General features: G+C 33.5%; 3 protein-coding genes across 3 annotated transcripts; 2 read left to right on the top strand and 1 right to left on the bottom strand.

The window, feature by feature from the left end:
* The first annotated feature begins 717 nt into the window (after positions 1–717).
* Positions 718–5178, top strand: LOC149910926 (nuclear receptor subfamily 2 group F member 5-like). Its single transcript, XM_090104088.1, has 7 exons — positions 718–833; positions 1469–1584; positions 2952–3368; positions 3515–3663; positions 3896–4229; positions 4456–4602; positions 4800–5178. The coding sequence occupies exons 1-7, from the start codon at positions 718–720 to the stop codon at positions 5027–5029; spliced, it is 1509 nt and encodes a 502-aa protein (XP_089960214.1). The 3' UTR covers positions 5030–5178.
* Positions 5179–5658: 480 nt separating this feature from the next.
* LOC149910925 (uncharacterized) lies at positions 5659–6156 on the bottom strand. Its single transcript, XM_090106977.1, has one exon. It carries the CDS (start codon positions 6154–6156, stop codon positions 5659–5661), a length of 498 nt encoding a protein of 165 aa, XP_089963103.1.
* Positions 6157–11276: 5120 nt separating this feature from the next.
* On the top strand, positions 11277–24683 carry LOC149910924 (lysosomal proton-coupled steroid conjugate and bile acid symporter SLC46A3). Its single transcript, XM_090103978.1, has 9 exons — positions 11277–11535; positions 12556–12750; positions 15486–15660; positions 19374–19559; positions 20594–20884; positions 21281–21435; positions 22365–22533; positions 23516–23675; positions 24553–24683. Exons 1-9 carry the CDS (start codon positions 11500–11502, stop codon positions 24635–24637), a joined length of 1452 nt encoding a protein of 483 aa, XP_089960104.1. The 5' UTR covers positions 11277–11499; the 3' UTR covers positions 24638–24683.
* The last annotated feature ends 295 nt before the right edge of the window (positions 24684–24978 follow it).

The raw sequence follows: 24978 nt of genomic DNA, 5'->3' as shown, positions 1-24978 counted from the left end.
CGTACACAGGTACATAAATTCAGTAATTTAATATCTAATTATATATCTAGCTACAAATAATTTAATGAGACTGATCCAAGGCGGAACCTATATTATATAGTCTGATAATACGTTTTATTTCTTCCGAATGGGGGTTAGACAAAATAATGTCTTGCGTAAGCCACATCAAAAAGTAATTCAAGCCCTTCATCGAATAATAATTTGATGACATCAGATCCTTATTGAATTATCAACCCATTACTAATATCCGATATGATGATGCGACATTTTTCTTTGAAACTTTACGTGTTTGAGCCGATATTGATTGAGCTATTGTTGAACAAGTTATGCACATATTTTTTAATATTTTGCCTGCTGGGGCTGTTTAAAATCGCGTTTTCGGGTCGCAGCTGTGGTTGTCGGCCATCGCGTAGATGTGAAACTACCGTTTTATTATTGTTAGAAAATATTGCTATTATAATGGAAGTAGATAGGTATTTTACTGAATACACCTTTAATAACGCCTTTGTCTCACTGCTAATGTGTGCGTATAGGTAATCTTTTTACAACGCACTTTAAGAATGTTCCAAGTTTCAACTTATATGCTGCATATAATATGAATATTTTATATGAAAAGCAAAATTATTCAAATCCTACTACTATAGGATTCATTACAACCCAAATACAGTAATACTACAGCATTATCTCGTTATAATGATTTTATTTATCACAATAGCTATGGAAGCGAAGCCCGAAGCTCTGTGCCGGGTGTGCGGCGACAAAGCATCAGGGAAGCACTATGGAGTGCCCTCCTGCGACGGCTGCAGAGGCTTCTTCAAGCGGAGTATACGACGGTAATAAAAACATAACTCATTTGTTTAATGTAGAAGTTGCAGTAGGTCTCTTAGATCTGGGAGACAGATATCTTCATGAATATCAACGTTTTAGGAGTGCTAAAATTTTCGATGAGGTAGTATAGTTATATCCACCATCAATTTTTCATAGTTAACAAGATGTTTTAATGTGTGCAGTCCGACAAACAAAAATTAAAATAGTCCATTAATTCAAATGTATGTTAAATGTTTTGTTCATTGAACTTCGTTGTAAAAACAACAGAGAAGTGAGGTTGTAATTAGTTCAAAGATAAATCAATAAAGATTATAAATATAGAACACTCTAATTAAGTGCTTTAAGGTCTGTGGGTTTTTGTTACATCGCTCTCATAAGCAAGATATAAGATAATAAATTGAGAATATTCTCTTTTATTTACAAGCTTTCCGCCGCGGCTTTGCTCGCTGAGTCTACAACCTAATAAATTATACATATCCTTCCTCTTCAACCACTCTAGGTATCTATAAAAAAACTGCATCAAAATCCGCTGCGTAGTTTTTAAAGATTAAAACATATAAGGACAGAGAAAGCGACTTTGTTTTATACTTTGACTTTTGTTCTGATTTAATGCGAAAGAATATCAATAATTTTCACACAGTAACTTGGACTACGTGTGCAAAGAAAATGGGCGGTGCGTTGTGGACGTGAACCGTCGGAACCAATGCCAGGCCTGTCGCTTCTCTAAGTGTCTTCGCGTCAATATGAAGAAAGATGGTAAGATAATGTGCAATGAGAAATAATTTAGAATGTTTTTTTTTAGACTGAGCTTTTATTTTAGTATAAGAAGCTTTTACATTACGAGTAAAGTATGATTTGTTTTTAGCAATTTACGAACGTTGACGCCAAAACTTTCCATACCTACGATATGTTTATTTGTGAACATCTCGGGAAATTCCGTTCCTCTCTATAAAAAGAAATTTTAATATAATCTAAAAGACTTTCACTTTTAGTTATTTATTACATAGGTTCCTAATTAATTTTCGGATTAATTATTTTTGTTTTAGGTAGATAGGTTCTTTAAGATAGACTACTTGAGGATAACATAGGAGTTTAATTTAAAATTTATATTTTATTATGATTTATAATGGAAACCTATGACTGTTTTATGTGCATTTCCATATCGGCACATCGGTATAGTACTTATGTAGTTTAAGTTAATTTTAGAATTATTTACCTTCTCCCGCATTTCGGATTTCGAACCCTCTAATATTTGACACACGGCAAATCGTTCAGAAATTGAAGATTGCGCGATGACACGACCGAGCACTTGTCTCTATAAAGTATTTATTCAGGCATCCTCGTAGCAGCATGTCTTTTCCATTAGGAGACACTCAAGTATTTGCGGTACACAAGTGTCGGTGAAAGGCGAGAAAAAGCGCCTGCCCCACGATCAGCCACAGCTTGAGGTTCACACGCGATTCCGCCAACACTCTATTTTTATTATCTGTCGCTTTTCGTAGGTATATTGTGCCCGTGTAGATCTTGTGTAGATATTGAAATCACGTAGGTATTGCTTTTCGTAGAATTAAATAAGTCTATTTAATATTTAAACTTTTTGATATTTAAAATGCAAAATATTGTGTCAAATGCAATATATTAAAAAAAAATAGTTAAAAGGATAACAAGAAGGGATAAGAATATATTACGTAAATTAAAAATTATTTTTTACTTTATAATTATTTATCAAAAAATGTTATAACACGAACAATCTCAGACTTGTCCCTTAATGGAACGTCACCCACAGCCGCCATGTTTATTTACATGTCACTTGATTGGCGCGAAACGAAAACCTAAACCCTGCCACCGCTGTTATAGATCACAATGCTCCCTAAGTTATGTTTGCTCATCGCTTGTAATTTTAACAGCTTTGTTTGCTGGATAAATATTATTCGTGTACACAATTATTACTACCTATCTTTATGGGTCTTAATTGAATTTCAGATTTGTACCTACTTTATTTTTATACTTTATAAATAAACTTACAATTGCAATGTAATTTTTCTGAATATTTACATAATCAATGGCAAAGTATAAAGGTAGGTGTATTAAAATATGAAATAAAAATGATACTTTTGTTCCAGCGGTCCAGCACGAACGCGCGCCTAGACCGATAACCAACCACCAGCAGCTAGCGCTACAAAAGCTAGGCTACAACTTGACCCGTCAATCGTTTTCCAACTCCTCACCACTTCCTTCATCCAGCTTCTCACCTTTCCACACATATCGAACATTACCCGATCGCCATCACATTCCTTTTATAGAAAATACCCTGCAAGACTTTTCCCGACTTCCCGAAGGCACACTCGCAGAAGTACCTCAGCTTAGTCCACTAATATCGACGCCCACTTCTCTCAGCTCTGTAAATCCTTTCAAGATCCCGATATTCCCGACGCCACTTCACTACCCGATGCCGCATCCCGGATATTTGCCGACAAATATTTTCTATCCTCCCATAATAACATCGGACACCTTGCACGGGTTGGAATATTTGCATAACAGTAAGTACCTACGCTGCATTATGCATACTGCAGTATCATTTACATGAATGATGTGCTTAACGTTTGCCGCTATCGAATTTTTTTATGTTAAAGTTGTATCTAAAATAAAACATAACCGAAATTCACTACCTTCACAGAATCATCAGTCAATTCTCTGAAGTACTCGCCAACTTTTTATATCAATTCTGACAAACCGGACTCGCAGAAGGTGGAAAAAATAAAAGACGATGAAGTGTCCAGCTCCGAGGAGGCGCGCAAAATTGAAACTGGCGATGATAGAAGCAATGGTTTGTATGTTAACAGCTCAGAGATCCTTATTTGTAATAGCATAATATTTAGAATTAATTGCATTGCGAAAGTTGCATGCAGCATAGCGAACTGCGCGCAGTTACATTTCGATTACTATTGTCCACCGTAGGATTAATCATTACTTTGATACTTTACGTTTCTGATTAAATATTCACTCATCAACAGAACAAAAAGAACACATCCCACCATCAATTAATTTCGATAATTCTGTGAAGCAGTATACATCCAAAGACAATGATGACCCAGATTCTGACAGCGACAAAGTTGCAGTCTCCGTGGATAACCGAGTTGTCGAAAAAGATAGAATTGTGAATCAAGCAGAGAGTACTATAAGATTTGATGAGACATCTATGCCAGTACAGCATATAGATTTCAGCAATGAGGAATTGTATGCACCCGCTGCGAAATTACTTGTGGGAGCAATCAAGTGGCTGCACACCATTTCTCCATATAGACAGATGACATCAAACGAACAGACCTGTCTCCTTATCAGTAATTGGAAGGAACTATTTATTTTAACGGCAGCGCAGTGTTCGTTTTCATTTGATCAGGGTATGTATAAAATATTGTACCGTTCCATAGCTTATAGGTAACTATTACTTTCACTAACAGAATTTTGACAATACCTGTATGGAGATCGAAACCCAAACACTCATTTAAAACGAATTATTAGGTGCATTAAAGATTTAAAATCTCCTCATTCCAAAGGTCTGCTTTTGACCAGACTTGACAGGGTCTCTTAAATCCTATTTTAATAATGTTTATATTTATTTTATAGAACACCTATCGTCCACATTAATTTCGAAGCGGCCGAACATAAGAGATGAAATCAAACAAGTCACATTGCTTTTGAAAAAAATAGTTCGCTGCCGACCAGACAAGTTAGATTACGACTGCTTGAAATCCGCTCTTCTGTTCAGGACAGGTAAATCAAAAATTATTGAAAATTAAATAGAAATTTAGAATTATATAAACATAATTGAGGAAAAATTTCAATATTTTTTTCAAATCGAAGGAACTAATTTTGCAGTTCGTAATTAACAAGTGAAACGTTTTTTATTCATTTTAATTACCTACAGTCCATCAATATAGTAATAAAGTTACCATTCACAGATTTCATAGATTGCCTAACGTTTTCTCACGTGGAAGTCCTACAAGAGCAAGCGCTTATACACCTCCAGAGGAACTGTGCTAACAAGGACGCATCCCGTCTCGGCAGGCTCATGTTACTTCTGCCCAGCATCTGTCGTATCGCCAACTTGGGCATTCTAGAACATTTACTTTTTTCAACCACGAAAACCGAAGACATCAATGGAACACTCGTCCGTATTTTGAAATATACCGCGTTCTAAATTTAAAACGATTTTAAGCATAGATTAAAGAACATCGTTAAAAAATAATAAAACTGCATTAATAATTGGTCCTTGTTTTATTTTGTTTTACAAATTATTTTGTGCTTGTTTAACTAGGTACCATTTGAGTAGTAGAGGGATTTGTGCAACTTGACGAAAATTCTAGTCGTTAAAAATGTTTCTTATTATTTTTACTGATATTTATACGAATGTTTTTTGTAAGTTCTAGTCACATATTAAACTAAACATAAATTTGTTATTATTGTTTTATTTTTTCACCCTCCCCATTGTACCTTGAGACTGCATGAGATTTGCAATTTGGTAGACAATAAGTTGTTATATTTATAGCAATAACTTGATTGATTAACATTTTTTTAAAGATAATTTTAATAAACCAATATTTTAAAGCATAATTAGACTTTTGAAGCATCCCTCATTCAATAATTTCGAATGTTAATTATTATTGCAATGCAGCTTAAAAGATAATTATTAACATGAAATACATTTATTAATAAACGTTTTATATTGGAATATGTTATTAATTTAATTAGCTATAATAATTATTAATTAATAATACTCTGTACAATAAAGATGTGTCGAATACATTTAAATTTAAAAAGCGTACAGATTTACCTTAACACTATAACTATTGTATGAATATTCCTTCGAAATCCATTTAGTGCAGGCAGTACAAAAACATATACAATAATCCAGAAAAATAAATCACCCAGAAAAATAATCATGCCAAATAAAATAGAATCGTCAATAATTAAAGATATACCTACATAAGATACGACCAAAATATCAACTACACTAAACATTAAAACACACCAAAGATATATCAAAATGAGGACCTCGTTATATGTTAAAGCCGCAATAAACAGGGAAACGTGAACAGCTACTAATAAAATACCCATTACAGCATAGATGTGTACAATGATTTGTGTTTGAAGTTCACCTATGTTTAATTTCTTTAAAATCCCTTCACCCAGTTCGTAAAATGAAACATAAACCAAGCTCGGGAATAAACCGAATATTGCAATCAAAATGGCAGCTGGTTTTGGTGGTATGCATAAGCAACAAACTCGGCTAGTCGGCAAATACTGGTTTAATACGCTGTTCACCATTTTTGAAAATTCTGTAATATTAAAAAGATATCTCAATTATTCTGTTATTAAATGATTGTGGAACTATCTTGCTACCAGCTACAAAAAATAATAGAATACGAAACATTTCATTTTTTTTTTTCATGACATCTAGGAACCAGATTTTAAGTGTTTTAAGGGTTCCGAACCTCAATAGGAAAACGGAACAATTATAAGCTGGGTACACACTTAGCAGTGTAGCACGTGAAGTATCAGATACGGTATCAACCTGCTATCACGTAAAGTATCGGATACGGCTCGTCCACGCATCGTCGTCCGCGTATCTAGCTACGAGCTGCCGGATCCGCAGACCGCAGTGCTCGTGCTGCGAGCCGCCTTTGTGTTCGCAGTGAAACCGCCACTCGGCGGGTCACTGCTAGCTTTGTTGTCCGTCTGTCTGTACTTACTATATTAGGTACTTGCTCTGTGTGTCTGACTGTCTGATAGTTCGAAGCCCTCGGTGCGCGAGTCCGACTCGTACTTGGCAGGTTTTATTTTAAAGACACACCCTTTTCATGAACACACGAGGATATTGATATACATATTATATTACTCTATGATATTGATAGAGCATATGAATAGAGCGGAATCTGCCCAATATAGGAGGTACCTAAACGACGTATTGACATCTCAGCAACATCTCAGTCACAGCCTTTTTTTGACTCAAATTATAAATAACCGACCTGCCTTACCTACCATCTTCCTCATATTTAAGAGTGCCTACAAATAATAATATAGCATAAGTACTTACAAAAATGTACTTTAAATTAAAATATTGGCCGCTTCTTTCTATTGTCCTAAAGATCCATATCGTTATTTAAAAGTGCCGCCAATATTGCCGGAAATGTACCTTCTTCTGTAATCAAAATCGTTTTAAGGATTAAAAATGTTGTGCAGAATGCTGTAATATTAAAAATCAGCAAATGAGTATATTTTATTATTCTTGATAAAATAATAAAAATAAAAATTTAAATATACTCTTCCCTCCAATTTAATAACGATGAAAGACTTGACAGATAACGTAAAACTTATGTCATATGTTGCTGACAGATTATTTCCGAAAAGAGGATTTCGCTCAGAGGAATAAACCTATAGAGTACTTGTATCGAGCGTATACAATTTACATATATTTGTTTCTCTCTATCTAAAGAAAACGTCGTAAGAAAGAATGAGATAGCTATAGACTACAAGCTACGTTTCAACATAGTCATGGCACCATTTTTACTATAGGTACGTATTTAGATAGATAGAAGGTGATAGTGATGGATGTGCTTCAATCGATAAAATCGTGAATGCATTTTGCATTTACTGTTTCGTGAAATAATAAATAATAAAAAAAAACAAAATTAATCATAAATTTCAGTTGAATACATTATTTGTTTAATCCTACGAATATAATAAATGCGAAATTATGCGAGAATGGATAACTTTCTCTTTCACTGCTGAACCGATTACAATGAAATTTTGTACATACACACATAGGATAGGTTTTATACCGGAAATCCCACGTGAACGGGAACTGTGCGGGATTTTCTTTAAAAACGCGGGCGGAAAGCTAGTAACTATATTTTAAATAAATTTTAAAACTTGAAATGTAACTAATTTAAAATAAAGATCAATAAAGTTAAAGGAGTGAGGAGAAAGGCACAGTCAGCATGAATTTTAACAAGTTCATAAAGGACCAGTCACATTTTCCTTACATCCTACTAATAAAGCGAAAGTTTGTGAGAATGGATGTTTGTTACTCTTTCACGCGAATACTACTAAACCGATTACAATGAAATTTGGAAAAATTACTTTTGATCCCGTAAATCCCACAGGAATGGGAACTATGCGGGTTTTTCTTTGAAAACGCATGTATATTAAGTATGTATTTCAATAGTATTTTCTCATCTATGAGAACTGTCATTTAATCAACCGTTTAATTTTCACATACAGTGCGACACAAAAGAGATGAAAATAAATGAGGGCGCCACCGTCGCTCATATAGCAACACTGATACTGTGACGCAAGCGATCTTGATACTATAGAATAAAAATCCAAAAATGTATATAATATAATCTAAAATAAATACCGCGATTTAAACCGTTATAATTGTTTCAGTGTAGCAATAGTGTAATTTAAGACAAAAATACATTAGTATTTTAATTGACCTACCTAGGTCAAATTTTACTTAAATGTATTTGGAATTAGTTATTTTATAAAAATCGGTCAAGTGTTTAGACTGCAGAGGCGCACATAGAATCAAACATACAAACAAACAAGCATACATGCAGCTCAAACACATTACCCTCTTTCTGGGTCCGTCGGGTAGAAAAAAACAAGGCGATTTGAAAACCACATATTTTTATTTTTTTTGTAGATAAATTTTGTACATTAATATAATTCATCAAAATCTAAATATTCTACTCCTTCAAAGGACTGATCATCACTCTGTTTCGAAGTACTGGCAAGAGGGTACGGGGCATCTTCAGTATCTGTAAATATGATACAGTAAATATGATTTTTTTTCTTATGGTTTGATTGATTAATAGATAGATAGCTGTATGAAAACAGTTATCACTATACTATGTAGTAAAATCTAAACTAGGTACTTTATTTGAGGCTGGTTGGATTGGATATAACTTCTTGACTCAAATTGTGCTGGTCGCACTATATAAACTAGTTTTTGTTTACATACAAATAACCTCAAATTAATTTGCGAAAACGTAATAATCGCCATACATACATACATTAAACACTCGTTACTAATGGAATATTCTATTTTACGTAGTACTGAGCAAAAATAAATGGAATCTCACCGGTATATTCTGCTGTACGTTTGTAAACGTTTTCCAAATCAGTCAATAAATTTCCAGCTTGAAATTCGGACAAACACCGAATAAAAACTTTATACACCACATTACGGACACCGCTACGTTTAACCTTTTTCATGATATCTCCTTTTTTATTTAAATTTCTTGTTCTAAATAACAATTTTATCTCATTAATTCTCCACTTCACGAAAAAAACAACAAATTTTTATTCAACTTGACAGCTACATTGCCAATTCAGGGTTGCCAGGTAATGAAAAACGAATTAGTTCCAAAATAATTAATTTCATCTCTTTTATGTCGTACTATAGTTACACATTTAAAGTAAATGTGTAAAATTTTTTATATGTATTTCCAAATAAAAATTCACTCACACACAAATGTATTTATTATCTAAAGGAACAAAAAAAAACGTAAGCGTAAGATTGCACAATTCTTCTAGAGTATCCATCTTGATAACACGCAGGCTCGAAATGCAGTGAACACAATCTATCAAATTTCGACGGCGTCCAATCTACACGTCTCATGTTTTATACCCATTTTTTATTTAGCTCTGGAAATCTAAAACAAAATGAATTTATTAATAATCTAAAAGAAAAACAACAAACTAAACAGATAAGTCAAATAAAACAACCACGTGGTATTTTTTATTTTCCTGCTGTAGAAAATTTACATCTACATATTATTTGCTACAACAACTACATATAAATCTGATATAAGAAACAAAATAAATAAATCAACGTTAATATGAAATAGATTTTTTGTCATAAATCGATAATATACGCTAGATGTGTTACAACACTACGGTGGTAAACAAAATGCCAAACGTGATAATATTGTGAAATTTTTTTAAAATTATTTAATTCTTTTGTATTCCACAACCCCATAAAGTGGGTAAATGTTACAGTTACAACATAAACTTATAAAAAAGCGCTTGATAAAACCTTCAAATAGGGTTAGAACATAAATATTTATCAATTTGCTGAAAATCACTTACCGATGGAAAGATATTTTTTCATTGTTTTCATCCAAAACTCCCATTCGACTAGTAATAGCCGGTAGCTAAACATACAATAGTCATTTTAGCACACTGACAAATAAAAAGAAACACTATACACTTTATATTTTCTAAATATTTCGTTAAAAACACTTGACGCACTGAGCCCACCAGCTGGTTGGAAAACAAACTGACTGCCGGCGCGCTACGTTTGAAGACAGTGCAGATACTCTATCGCTATCTCAATCTGACTTATGCTGTTATTGACTAAGAGTAAGTAGATTAGAAAATATGTATTTTGTTCTGTCTCAATATAAGAACTCTATAGGTTTATTCTTCTGAGGGATTTCGCTTGAAAAGAGGACAAAAGATTAAAAATAATATAGAGAAATTAAACAAAGGTGAACTATAATATAAGCTACATAAGCACAAATCTTTGTACATAATATTATCTATGATTTTATGGGTATTTTATTAGTAGCAGTTGACAGTTCACGTTTCCCACTTTATTGCGGCTATAATATTAGCTTTTAAAAGTTTTTCCTTTTTTGAAGTGAAAACTTCTTTAGCGGCGTTGGGTATAAAATCTTAAACTCGCGTCTGGACACGTGGCCTGATCGAAAATAAACAAAGCAGATGCTTTGTCTGATTTTTTTTTAAGCCCTTATATTCCATGCGTAAGACGGATACCATTCCAAAATATCAAACATGCTGAACGTTAATAATCAAGTTTTCACTAATTCTGCCGGCTCTCCCGGAGTGCAACCCGTCTTTTTTTTAGAAAACAAAAGTATAACTTTGATAATGTGTCTATAAGCTTATAAGCTTAGGGCGTATTCAGAAAGAAAGCTTGAAACTTATAAGCGCTTATCGGCGCTTGTCATGTTCATATATTTTCCTGCGCGGGTTACCAGCACTGACAGGAAAATATATGAACATGACAAGCGCCGATAAGCGCTTATAAGTTTCAAGCTTTCTTTCTGAATACGCCCTTAGTCTATAAGAATGAACTTAGAAGTAGCGGCTACAGAATATAATATTATGAATAATGAAAAATTCACTTGTGACGTAGGTACTAGTTGCATTGTTAGTAAGTAATTGTATAGTTTCTTAGACGGGCAGACGAGTAGTGTAAGAGTAGTCTCTTGATAGCTAATCATTAAATAATTAATGATCTATAGAGTTTGCTTGATAGAGTATTTAATATTTTTATCTGTCGACATGTGTTTTTAATAGTCTGTCAACATCAAAAAAGTCCTGTCAGTTGTCACACTTGTCAGCCGAGCTTGTCAGCGTATCGATTTGATTGCGAAGCGAAATGCGAAGTTCGAACGAAAATGTGATTGTGAAGTGTGAATTGTGGCGGCAATGCGCGTGGTAGGGTAGGCTTGATAATAAAAACATATTATTTTCTTTATTTTTGTTGTTATGAAGTAACGAGTGGAACAAAATGTTGTAATTATTTTGTGTTGTTTTTGTTTAGTTTTATTTAATTTATTTATTTGAAACACAAACATGGATGTAAAAAATTCGGATGAATCTTCGTATATGGTAAATACAACTTTATTTAATATTATGTAAGATAACCCTATATTGATATCAACCAGCCGATTTTAAAATAAACATAAAATTGCTATTTTGTGTACTATTGCATAATACAATTGTAGGTTACATGAGATCTACGTTATTATCGATTTCATGATGTTTTTTAATTAGTCCTAAATTTAGTCAAATATTTATTACTTATTTGAATTAATTTATTATATTTAATGTGCCTACTGGATACCTTTCACTATAAGGATTGATAAATTACATATGTGGATATTATTTAGTTCATCATGGAATAATTAACTTCATCTTATATATAAGTATAAAAATGAATCGCAAAATGTGTTGGTAAGCGCATAACTCGAGAACGGCTGAACCGATTTTGATAATTATTTTTTTATTATATTCCTTGAAGTACGAGGATGGTTCTTATGTAGAGAAAACGTAAACATGTACCACGGGCGAAGCCGGGGCGGACCGCTAGTTACAATATACATATTGTTAGTGTGCTTAATACTAGATAACATACAATAAGAAGCATACAACAATATGCAATAAAAACACATTTAAATCACCGTAGTACACATACTGCACTTCTTTATCTTATAAGGAAAATTATAAAACAATATGTACACTAGAATTATTATAAGTACATAAGACTAACTGATCTGGCATACATTGTTCTACATTAATAATAATTTACTGGTTGATTCTCATATCCATAGAAATTTTCATAAAAATCAGTCTAGTCCTCCGGAAGGAGTTTAATTACAAACATAATTTAATATATTAGATTTAAATTGTTCTGTAATACTATATTATATGTAACGAGCACATGACGTGTCAAAAGTGAAACTTCTTTCCCTAATTCAAAGATACTAAAATGTTCGCCTTACTCTGAAGTGACAGTATTGCCATAACGCGACCTTGAAATTTTACTCTCAATTCGCCTAAAGAAGTTTCACTTTAACATACAATCTTTTAAACTGACACATATAAAATCTATTTTAACAAACCTTTTAGGTGGAAGCCAGGAAGCCATGGTACACATACATCACAGTGGAGCCTGTCATGTTCTTCTACATGATGGCGTTCATGATAACCAATGTGATAGAACAAACATTCTATTTGTTTCGAGCATGTACTGTGAACCATGGCTATAGTGAAGACATCTGCTACAATATAAGCGAATATGATGACATCAACAAGCAAGTGCAGGTAAGATATATTTGTGTTGTGTTTAATTAGGATAGATGTTATGTATCTGGCTATCTTCTTCCATTAAATGAGCTATCTATACCTCTATATTATAAAGCTGAAGAGTTTGTTTGTTTGTTTGAACATGCTGATCTCAGGAACTACTGATCCGATTGGAAAAATCCATAAAACCCTTTTATGGAGGAAGGCTACATAACATCATGCTAAGACCAACAGGAGTTGAGGATTGAGGAGAAACTTAGTATGCAAGGGGTTTCATCAATCAAGTAGGATTATTTTTTAGGGAATGTTTAAAATGTAGAGAGCTAAAGATGGTACTAAATGATTAACTTTACGATCTCATCTAATCACAACTTAGAGAGAGAGATACACAATATACAATTGAAAATTAGAATATAATTATAGATACAAGAATAAATTTCTTGAAGTTATATCAGCTGATTATTTACTGCTGTGGTATGGTGAATCGGATATTAACATATAAATTACTTGTAATGCACAGTTATGAAATCATATCTATTAGTGTAGTTTTTCACATACCATAGCATCTAATTACCTGTTATTATTTTTAATGTAACAATATATATGTATTCTAGCATAATAGTACAGATATACCAATTTAATACAATATGTAGTGCATTTTTTTATTTACATTACATATTTTCTCTACTAGTGTATACTATACATATGTAAATTTTAAGCTTATGTTTAAATGGTTGATGGTTTCTATGTCCATTGATAAAATAGGTAATTGTTTTTATAGTGATAGTAGTTTTTTTTAATCAATCAATTTCAACTACAATATTTTGCAATATTAGTTATATTCAAAAGATTGTATAAAATCTGAATGCTCAATCTTTTTATTATATGGTTCTCAAAATTCCCACTCAAATAAAGGACATTTCAAAGTCAGTGTAAGAATTAGAGCCAATTAACTATAACCTTTCTGAGAATTGTTAACCAGTCAGTTTTACCTTGATGTGCCTAAAAACGACAAATGATTGTTTAGTTTTGATTTGGATGTTTTGATCATATAGCCTATTCTTGTACCCGGGCTGAATAGGTACATACATATTTTTAAAACCATCATCGATGATCATCATGTGGTCCCTTTTAAATTTAGTTTAGATCTGACAATATGAAGGCGGTTTGGTTTTTATAAAAGAATTTTCATGTATTTTTTAGTAATTAAATATATTGTGCAGTATATGCATTTTCAGTTTTCACACAATCATTTTGTAACACAATTTAAAAGATAAATATTTTAATATTTACGCTTACTATAGATGCTTAAATATTTCTTCTTCAATCAGATAAGCAATTTCCTAGCTACATAATCTCGTCTATTAGCCATTTCATCTTTTCCGTATTCAGAAGTCGTCTTTATATGACAATTTTATCAGAAAACCACTCGAAAGTGTCTTTAGATATCGATAACCAGACATAACAAAATTCTCAAGAAATTCAAATATTTTATATAACAAAATTACGGAAAAATTGTGAACTGAAATTGAAAACTCAACATCAAAACTGCATTTGTTGATTAAGACGGATAAATATTAAGTACTAGCGGTCCGACCCGGCTTCGCCCGTGGTACTTGTTTATGTTTTCTTTCCATAAGAACTATCGTACTTCAAGGAATATTATAAAAAAAGAATTATCGAAATCGGTCCACCCGTTCACGCGTGATGCCTTGACCAAGGAAAACGGGTTTCATTTTTATATATACATATAGATAAATGAGAATTTTAATAAAAAGGATAACTGAGAATTTGTTAAGTAGTAACATATACATGCATAATACATAATACATATATACAGTACACGCTGACCGTCACATAAAATATTTACTAAAAGATGGACTTTTGACTATTTATTTGGCGGTTTTATAATCTTCAGAGGTCAAGGTTTGTGCTTATTCTCCCCTCCCGTGATAAACAATTGATATAAATAAACTTCATTTATTTCAGGCCACATAGCCCATATACTATTAGTAAAATCTTATTCTAGTGTTAGTATTACAATTATGATATGGCTCTTTAATGGTTGTTTGCAAATTTTATAGTGAATAAAACTATAGAATAAACAGGAAGGAATTAAATTGAAGTACCCTTTACCCTTAAAGTTACCCTTTGAATTATAATGCAAAAATTTCGAGTATAAACTTCTATTTACTTCTTTTTTTAAGTGTTTATATAATGAAAAATTTTTCATTGGCACTGCTTAGTGCTACCTAAGCATTGTTTTAAATATAGTTTAAACTTAAAGTCGGAATAATTAACATGATGAAATAATAAGTGTTCAATTTCTAAATGTATGCTCGTAAAAGACACTAAAGTTTGAACTAGCTGATGTGTAATTCTGGTACATATATAATCTACATCACTGCCAAGTATCATCAAAATCGGTTCGGTGGTTTTCGCGTGAAACAGTCACAAACATACCTCGTACATTCTCTCGTACTTTTGCCATTAAAATATAATGACGATAATATTACGAGGATTTAATACAGTCAGACAATAAGAGGTCTAAGCCCCCAACATCATACAAATATATTTAAATACTAGCGATCCGCCCCGGCTTCGCCCGTGGTACCTACATGTTTAAACTATCCTATCTCTCAAGTTGGATCGAACTGCACATGGTGTGCGAATTTTATTATAATCGGTTAGGAGTCCATTGAGGACAAACATTGTGACACGAGATTTATATATATTTAAATATGATATTCCAGGTAACAGCTTCAGTGTTCCACCAATGGAACGGGGTAGCGGGCCACATAGTTCCTCTCCTCCTGGCTTTCTTCCTTGGCTCGTACAGTGACAAGCGAGGCAGGAAGATCATCATACTGGCCGGCCTTATCGGGAAACTGTACTTCTCTGTTATGATCACGTTTATTACTACTAATTGTAAGTATTTTGGTTTGTGTGTGTGTTAAGCTGTGCTTGTTATCATCTATCGATCAATTTTTGATCAAATACATCTTATATTTGTATACATAAAAAATTTCTGTATATAAACCGATCTTTCGCCTCTTCAATGTTTTAAGAAGACTGACTAAAGGTTTATTTATTTGAACTTCTTAAGGAGTTAGGGCAATATCCATGATAGTTTATTTAATTTATAAAACTTCGCGACATGGCCCTTGCTTCTCGAATAGTCTATTACGAAAGCTATATATCATGAGCATCTCTATGTTTATAATATCGTTAAGATGATAGAAATATTCATTACAATGTAACTATTAAATAACTACATACGTTTATTATTAGAAGTCATATAATAAAGATAGGTGAAACTAAACATTAAGTACAAGTGTAATCTTCATATAATAACTACATGCAAAGATTATAATATTATATTGAGAAGTGTTGGTAAACAATAAACATGCTAACTATCTGTATATGAGATATCTGCCTTGATCTATTAATTTATTTGCGAAGATATTATATTTATATGTGATTAACCCATTGACCACCGAGCGGCCCGATCGGGCCGCGACACAATAGATAGATAGATAGATAGATAGATAGAACGTTTATTCATAGAACACAATCACACTTACAAATAAAACACAAAAGATAAAAAACAGTAAACAATACAGAAAACACTCATACACACAGAAATATTAAAAGTACATATAACAATTAAACCGTTAATGTGCACTGCGTTCTACGAACAGGCCTTGGCTCAGCATAAATGTCTGAGTTTTTTAAAGAAACCCGGACGCTGATATTCTGCCAATGCCTCTTGAGGGCAGAAAATTAAAATAAACTTAAATAAATGGATAGCAAGGGAGATAAAGGTTAAATATTTATAAAATTATAGTATACAATATCAATAAACATATAGGTACACAAATGAAAGGGAAATACACAATATAAGAAATAATAATAAAAATCAGGAACCAACAAGCATTCCACGGAAGGTGTAGATAACTCTGTAGGCTTACGCCTTACGGCGGAAAGACTGTGCAAATGAACAAAAATAAACAAAGAAAAATAAATAAATATATCAAAATTATGGAACTGATTTTTGTATTCCTAGAAGGTAGTCTCGATAGACAGTTTTGAATCTTGATTTTCTATTGTGTCTGTGATTCGGGGACTGAGGGAGAATAAGATAATCCATACTAATATTATAAATGCGAAAGTAACTCTGTCTGTCTGTCTGTTACTCAATCACGCCTTAACTACTGAACCAATTTGCATGAAATTTGGTATAGAGATATTTTGATACCCGAGAAAGGACATAGGCTACTTTTTATCCCGGGAAATAGGATAGGTTTTATCCCGGAAATCCCACGGGAACGGGAACTATGCGGGTTTTTCTTTGCCTGCGCGGGCGAAGCTGCGGGTGGAAAGCTAGTATTCTATATCTTTATATGATTAATTTAAACCTATCCTGCTAATATTATAAATGCGAAAGTTTGTGGGGATGTGTATGTGTGTGTTTGTTACTCTTTCACGCAAATTAAGCACACATATAGAGGGTAACTTGGATTAACGCATTGGATAGGTTTTATCTCGGATATCCCACGGGAACGGGAACTATGCGGGTTTATCTTTGAAAACGCGGGCGAAGCCGCGGGCAGAAAGCTAGTAGTAATATAATAGCAAAGTATTCGGCTGTGGGCTGTTTTAATAAACGTTATTTCATAATACTTTTTAAGCCTCTGTCAGTGAACGATCCCGAAAAATAATTAATTGTAAATGACTTCTAAGAAATATATCCAATTAATTATTTTTTCAAGTTTTTTAGAGGCTTCAGCTTTCGCCTTTGAATAGAATAAAATTGGTTTGATGCCTGAATAGATGTTATTATACATTCGTTATTATATGTATAAATAAATATGTAATACACAATTCTTTGTAGACAAATTTACATTATGCAAATGCGAATATAATAAGAAATAAAATATATCATAGATCAATAATAGGTCAAATTGTATTTATTATCTCAAAGTTTTGTTTGTTTCTTGAAAAATTTTACGTAATAATTATAAATGTATGTGTATGTGTGTGCGACTGCTATGTATGTATCTTTATGCACAATTACTTTTTTAAATGATTTTGCACTTGCGATTGTTATTTATTTTAAAGTTTTTCAATGTATACTTATAATATAACGCTGAACAGTTTGTTTGTTTGAACGTGCTAATTTCGGGAACAACTGAACTGATTTCGAAAAAAATTTCTCCTATGGATGTGTGGACCGTTCGCGCTAGTAATAAATAATAATATTAAAATAAGATTAAGTTTTAACTCCCATGAATATATTACATTTGATAGTGACGGTTGCTTGTCTTTCTACCTGTCTAGACTTCGATAAGATAATGCCTTGCAAATAAGCCATGAATATAAAATGCTTGCGATATTTCACGGCGAATACTTGTTTTAAATTAATTTTCCTTGCATTAACATTTTATCTATTGTGTAAATTATTGTTGTAACGATTAAGCAGAGATCTTTTTGGAACCTTCTTTTGCAATGTGCATTTATAGGTTTCAATGGTCTTTGAAAAATAATGATTAATACTAAAGAAGGATATAATTTACCAATCTTGAGATTTTATTTTTTTAAACAACTAGCGGTCCGCCCCAGCTTCGACCGTGGTAGGACATATTTGCGTTTTCTCTACATAAAAACCATCCTCGTACTTCAAGGAATATAATAAAAAAAGAATTATCGAAATCGGTTCAGCCGTTCTCGAGTTATGCGCTTACCAACACATTTTGCGATTCATTTTTATATATAAGAAGAAGATTAGATTTTCGATACGCAATATATTTATAAATCATAATACATCCTACATCTATACTAATATTATAAAGCTGAAGAGTTTGTTTATTTGTTTGAACGGGCTAATCTCGGGAACAACTGGTCCGATTTGAAAACTTCTTTCGGTGTTAAATAGCCCATTTATCTAGGAAGGCTATAGGCTATATTATATCATCACGCTAAGACCAACAAGTAGTGGAGCAATGCTGGTAAAACCGCGGGGCACAGCTACTTCCTAATAACTAGATTAAACTTAGATGATATAGCTACAATTATAATAATTTGTTAATCACGTATGTTTTGGCAACTTCAATATTATGCTAGCTACAAGATCTTCGATATTATAAAAAAATCAAGAAGTAGAAAGAATAGTTTACTCTTTTTAATTTTAATTCTTATGCAATCATGATTTTATGCACCAATGCGAATTTTAATTGAATGATTATTATGATGTGGCGATGTAGAAAAATAATTTCAAGCCAATGCAATACTATGTGTACCTATGAAGAAATAGAAAATGGCTACAAATTATTTTAAATTTACTAATTTTCTGTGAAAACATTAAATTAGAATTGTAATAATGTTGCGTTCCAACAATGGACAAAGATCACTGCAAGGCGCTACCATGAACTATTTACTGTATAGGTATATATTTTTCAGTAGCAAAACCGCGTACTCATGGCCATACTAAATAATGCGATCTATTTCAATTTCAATTTATACTGTAACAAAATATTATAAAAAGCGAAATTATAAACAACTTGCTCTGTACGCTTGCTTACTTTTCTCTTTAAATATTTTTCTCCATTATTCCCTTATCAAATATACAAATTTCCTTCCAGCTTGGCCCGTAGAATACATAATATACTTCGCGGCTTTCCCTTCTGCACTGACGGGCTCGGACTTGGCCATATTCGCGGGTTGTTTCGCGTACTTGGCCGACGTGTCCTCAGTCAAGAATCGAACCCTGCGCGTCGGCGTGTTGGACGCTGTGTACTTGAGCACTATGCCTACTGGGATAGCACTGGGTGAGTAACCGACTGCGCTTAAAAGGGGAATGATTTTGATGAAAATTGGCTTTTGTATAAATACTGACAATGACGTGAATAAATACCTACTGATATTTTTCTTAACGTGTTATCGTTTATTAAAAATAGTTTAGTTATGTATTGTTAGTATTTATACACGCGACGTCATTTACTTAGTAAATAAGACGTGAGACGCAGGAATGCCGCGATAGAAATTTCCTATTTGTCGCTAGTTGTTCACACATTTATATGCAAAATACAGACATTAAGTCTAGGTTCATCTCAAAATATTTCTCCATTGAAATTAATTCGAAAAAACCTAGGACAAGATCTATGTCTAAATACTAGGATCCATAGCTCCACTTTTATCAATACAAACAAATACTATCATGTAATAAATCTCATAAGTACATCGCTTGAACTTTGTTATCGAATAGAATTAATTACTTATGGTAAAACATTTCTATACCGCATTTATCATTGTATTGAGGTTATCTGAGTCATACATTTTTTTATGTTTTTGCGATGTATGTAAAACAGCATTTAGAAATGTTATTCCTAACTACCATATAAAAATGAATGAAATGAAAATACAAAAGGAAGTTAATTATAAATTATCATACTAAATTAACTACCTTTGTTAAAGTAAATGACAAATTCTGGTCCTGAGTCTATACTATTATTTCGGAGAATATATTTTTTTTTGTTTACAGCAAAATAGCTTCTATTTATAATAAAAAAAAATTGGTTGTCTGTAAAGTCGGTTTACTGACGATAGTTGAACGTGACAACGGCCTATTGTGCTTCTTTGTCGCTCGTTCCGCGCTCTCGCTTGCACTTCAAGCCTACATGGAACGCCTCAGAGCAAGGTAACGCCGCATGAGTCATGTTTTTTCGTGCGTGCAGCCGGCTCTATCGAATTATAAGACGTTGTCACGTCAAAAAATCCGACAAATCACAAAACGCACAAACTAGCATAATTACTACTTTCATGCCACAAATTATTTATTAATATAATTAATATATATTTCCAGGTAACCTAATATACACGAAGCTGGTAAACCGCTCCTTCACAGCCATGTTCGCTATAAACTCCTGTCTCATGGCGCTGGCAACACTGCACTGTATTTTCTTCCTAAAGTGGCAAACTCGGAGCGAACAAGTGTCACTAAGAGATGCCGGAATTAAGAACCCTTTGAAGGATTTCTTTGACTTAAATAATATAAAACAAACGTTTGTTACACTGACGAAACACAGGCCCAATAATAAGAGGATGTTCTTATGGTTTCTGCTCATTTCTATGGCGTTTTATACGTTTCAACGTGGTGGGTATCATTTTTTATCTTAAATTATAGTGTAATAATATAAAGCGTGTGTGCCGAGCGCACGTATCAAAAATGAAACTTCTTTGGCAAGATTCAAAGATATCTAATTCGTCGCCTTAGTCCATGACGTGACGGTATTGCCATTATTCGACTTTGAAATTTTACTCTCGACGACGCGCTAAAGAAGTTGCACTTCAAAATTGTTGTTAAAAATATAATCATGAAAATAAGGACCTATTTATTATTCAAAATTGTATACTTCGGGTATTACCAAGTGTACATTTAAAGGTTTTTCTTAAAATATGTAGTACAATATTTATTTTCCCTATTTGAATAAAAACAAATTAAAACACACGTATAAATCATATTACTATTAACATTTATATAATTTCTCAGATGAAAAGGCCGTGTTATATCTGTACACTTCAAAAGTATTCAAATGGGACTCGACAAACTACAGCAACTTTAAAACGTATTTAAACACTTGCTATGTGATCTTTACTCTTTTTGGAATACCGCTTATGACAAAAGTACTGGAATGGAGGGATACGGTGTGTATTTTATATCCATATATAAATTAATTATTCTCTTTAATATCCATACTTAATATCATAAATGCGAAAGTAACTCTGTCTGTCTGTCTGTTACTCAATCACGCCTAAACTACTGAACCAATTTTCATGAAATTTGGTATGGAGATATTTTAATATCCGAGAAAGGACATAGGCTACTTTTTATCCCGGGAAAATGACGCAATCCCGGAAATCCCACGGGAACGGGAACTATGCGGGTTTTTCTTTGACTGCGCGGGCGAAGCCGCGGGCGGAAAGCTAGTGTACAAATAAACTAACTTATACAAAGATTTTAAAAAATCAAGTTAGAGCGGGGGCACACGATGCGTTGCGGCGCCGCACCGCAAAGATTTCACCGTGTCAGTGGGCACACGAGCGGTGCGGCGCCGTAACGTTGTTATGTCGCAGCGGCGTCGTAGCAGCGTTGCACAGCGTGCCCTTCCTTGTGATGCAAAACAACTGAGCGGTGCCGCTCCGACGTCGCACCGCATTCACCCCTCCCCGCCTCGTCTTGGTGGTTACAAGTCCGCAACGCATCGTGTGCCCCCGCCCTTAGACATTTGTATTGTTATTTTTCTTATTACAAATCGATAAATATGGCTTCAAAGTATCATTCTATATGAGTAATCAGTGAGTAATCGTTGAGCGACAAAATAACTCACAACGCGTTGTGGTCACTGTAATAAATTCATGTTGTGGCTCTAAATCCCAACGCATTGTGGCAATAAAGAAATGCCACAATAAATTCTGAAAATTCATTGATTTATCATAATGCTGGTCACGCACATTCGCACGAGTTCGCAAACCCGTTCGCAAAATACTGGATAAGAACATACATACTACAAATACAACCCACATTGGATAATTCATATTTTACGTTATTTCAACAAATAAATATACACTTTCAGCTAATAGTGATGTTAGGTGCTCTAGCGCACATGGGTGGGCACTTGATATACGCGCAAGCAACGAGCGGGCAGCTCATGTATGTCGGTGCTAGTGCGGCCGCGCTCGGGCCTTGCGTCGTGTCGCTCGTGCGCTCTATGGCCAGTAAGGTGCTGACCCCGAGCGAAAGAGGTCAGTATATAGTAGAGAGTATATAGGACTAAACGGGAAATATTATATTTACTCTTTTCTGTACAATCTATACTAATATTATAAAGCTGAAGAGTTTGTCTGTTTGAACGCGCTAATCTCGGGAACTACTGGTCCGATTTGAAAAATTCTTTCGCTGTTAGATAGCCCATTTATCGAGGAAGGTTATGGGGTGGTTATAGGCTATGTATCATCACGCTAAGACTAACGGGGGTGAAACCGCGCACAGCGGCTAGTTATCTTCTTAATATACTTCGCAATAAAGGCGAAAGTTTGTATGGACGTATGGATGTTTGTTACTCTTTCACGTAAAAACTACTGAACCGATTACAATGAAATTTAGCACACATATAGAGGGTAACTTGGATTAACACATAGGATAGGTTTTATCCCGGAAATCCCACGGGAACGGGAACTATGCGGGTTTTCCTTTGAAAACGCGGGCGAAGCCGCGGGTGGAAATCTAGTTTAAAATAAAAGTAAAACAAAACCATTCAAAATCAGATTATCTGCCTTATGGCTCAAAGGCCAGGCAACCTTCATATTACTGCTCCTGCTGTTGATAATACTCATTCGTTTTAGTTTTCATTTATTTTTCTAAATCACTAACAAACAATGCATATATTATGTAATTCGATACAGGTTTTGTAAAAGTCATGTCACACGTATCGGAAGTGAAACTTCTTTGACAAGATTCAAAGATACCAAAATCGTCGCCTAGCTCTATGACATGACGGTATTGGCATGACACGACCTTGAAATTTTAACTAACTAATTTTAACTTTCAACTTGCCAAGTTAGGTGTGAAAGAAATAAAAAAACATACAGGCGTCATTCAACGTCATATTTTCTTGTTACAAGTTAATGTTCATAGTGCAATCTCCAGTGTATTAGATATAAGCTTCTTGCTCTTAACGCGCCTTAAGACGTTGCACTTCAAAAATCAATCATCTTTTGTCACCAGGTGTCGCGTTCGCGTTTCTGTCAGTAATGGAGAACGCGGTGGGAATGTTCGCGTCGATAGTGTACTCGCAGCTTTACAAGGCGACGCTCGACTCGCGGCACATCAACTCGATATTCTACCTGACCGTGTGCACGCAGGCGGTGGTTTTTGTTTTGGCTTTGTGAGTATTTTTCTAATTTATTTATTTACTAGTGGTCCGCCCCGGCTTCGCCCGTGGTACATATTTCGCAATAAAAGGTAGCCTATGTCCTTTCTCGGGTATCAAAATATCTCCGTACCAAATTTCATGCAAATTGGTTCAGTAGTTTAGGAGTGATTGAGTAACAGACAGACAGACAGAGTTACTTTCGCATTTATAATATTAGTATGGATTTATTTATAATTTATTGCATACAAAACAAATACAAATTTCACACACACAGATAGGACATTTGATGCAAAGGGCGGCTTTATTGCTTCAAGCAATTTCTTCCAAGCAACCCGAGCAACCAATGTATTGGAAAAAAAAGAAAATTAAGGTTTTTCAGTGAGGTTACAAAAATGTTGTCCGAAGCGAAAGTCTGCCCGCGCGTGTATTAGGCAGAGTTTCCTAAGCGATAGAATAGTCTTTGAACATAACTGCCATAAAATAAAGTGTCAAATTCTTCTAGAAAGCTATTGTTTATTTTAGTGCATAGCATTGCAATGATTTTGTATTTAAGGGTACTTTGTCCGTTTTACTACATTTTATAATATAATTTACAATAAGACACGAACGTGGGTTTCTAAATGAAAATTTCCTTAAACTTCCATTTAGGGCCGATTTTTCAATGCTTGGATAAAACTTATTCGTCGAATAATGTATAAAACAACCATTTTAAAAACGTATTCTAATTGCCCGTATTTGACAGTTTACGTGACATTTTATTATTATCCTGTAATACTTTATTGGACGGATAAGTTTTATCTGAGCATTGAAAAATCGGCCCTTAATATGCAATATTTAGGTGAAATAATAAAATTGTATTGTCTAATAAATGTTTAAATTTCATTTTCAGGACAATGGACATATTGCTAAAAGGACGCCGAATTGAAAGTCAATTGGAACAAGATGAAAGGCGCATGTCGGAGAGTACGGGATGAGGAAGTATATTATGGACTGTTTGTTAGAGACATTATTATTGGAAATATTATTTTATTTACTTATATATTTAAATATGATTTCACTGTGTTACATAGCAATCTTTAGAAAATAGACTGGCCTTTTTTACAAGGCCGCAAGAGGTTAGTGTAGTTTGCGTTTCTGTGTGCTTTTTAAAGTGCAGTTTTTTCAATCTTTACTTAGAACATCAAACAGTACAAATAGTGTTAATTTCTACATTTTGAAAATTATACTACTAACTAGTTTTGATAAGCAATTGATCATTAGGGCTGATTTTTCAATCCTTGGTTAAAACTTATTCGTCGAATAATGTATAAAACAA

Source organism: Colias eurytheme, chromosome 1, assembly GCF_061535395.1.
Source record: "Colias eurytheme isolate Ceu_HAF_F1 chromosome 1, ilColEury1 Martin Lab GWU primary, whole genome shotgun sequence".
Taxonomy (NCBI): domain Eukaryota; kingdom Metazoa; phylum Arthropoda; class Insecta; order Lepidoptera; family Pieridae; genus Colias; species Colias eurytheme.
This window is presented reverse-complemented; position numbering and strand designations above follow the sequence as displayed.

What these genes read in the sequence shown, in the direction of transcription:
- LOC149910926 (XM_090104088.1), top strand. Translation starts at nt 718, where the DNA reads ATGGAAGCGAAGCCCGAAGCTCTGTGCCGGGTGTGCGGCGACAAAGCA. An exon ending in CGTCAATATGAAGAAAGATG is followed by an intron (nt 1,585 to 2,951) that starts GTAAGATAATGT and finishes CTTTTGTTCCAG; the next exon opens with CGGTCCAGCACGAACGCGCG. An exon ending in GTTGGAATATTTGCATAACA is followed by an intron (nt 3,369 to 3,514) that starts GTAAGTACCTAC and finishes CAGAATCATCAG; the next exon opens with TCAATTCTCTGAAGTACTCG.
- LOC149910925 (XM_090106977.1), bottom strand. Translation starts at nt 6,156, where the DNA reads ATGGTGAACAGCGTATTAAACCAGTATTTGCCGACTAGCCGAGTTTGT.
- LOC149910924 (XM_090103978.1), top strand. Translation starts at nt 11,500, where the DNA reads ATGGATGTAAAAAATTCGGATGAATCTTCGTATATG. An exon ending in ACATCAACAAGCAAGTGCAG is followed by an intron (nt 12,751 to 15,485) that starts GTAAGATATATT and finishes ATGATATTCCAG; the next exon opens with GTAACAGCTTCAGTGTTCCA. An exon ending in GTGGTTTTTGTTTTGGCTTT is followed by an intron (nt 23,676 to 24,552) that starts GTGAGTATTTTT and finishes TTTCATTTTCAG; the next exon opens with GACAATGGACATATTGCTAA.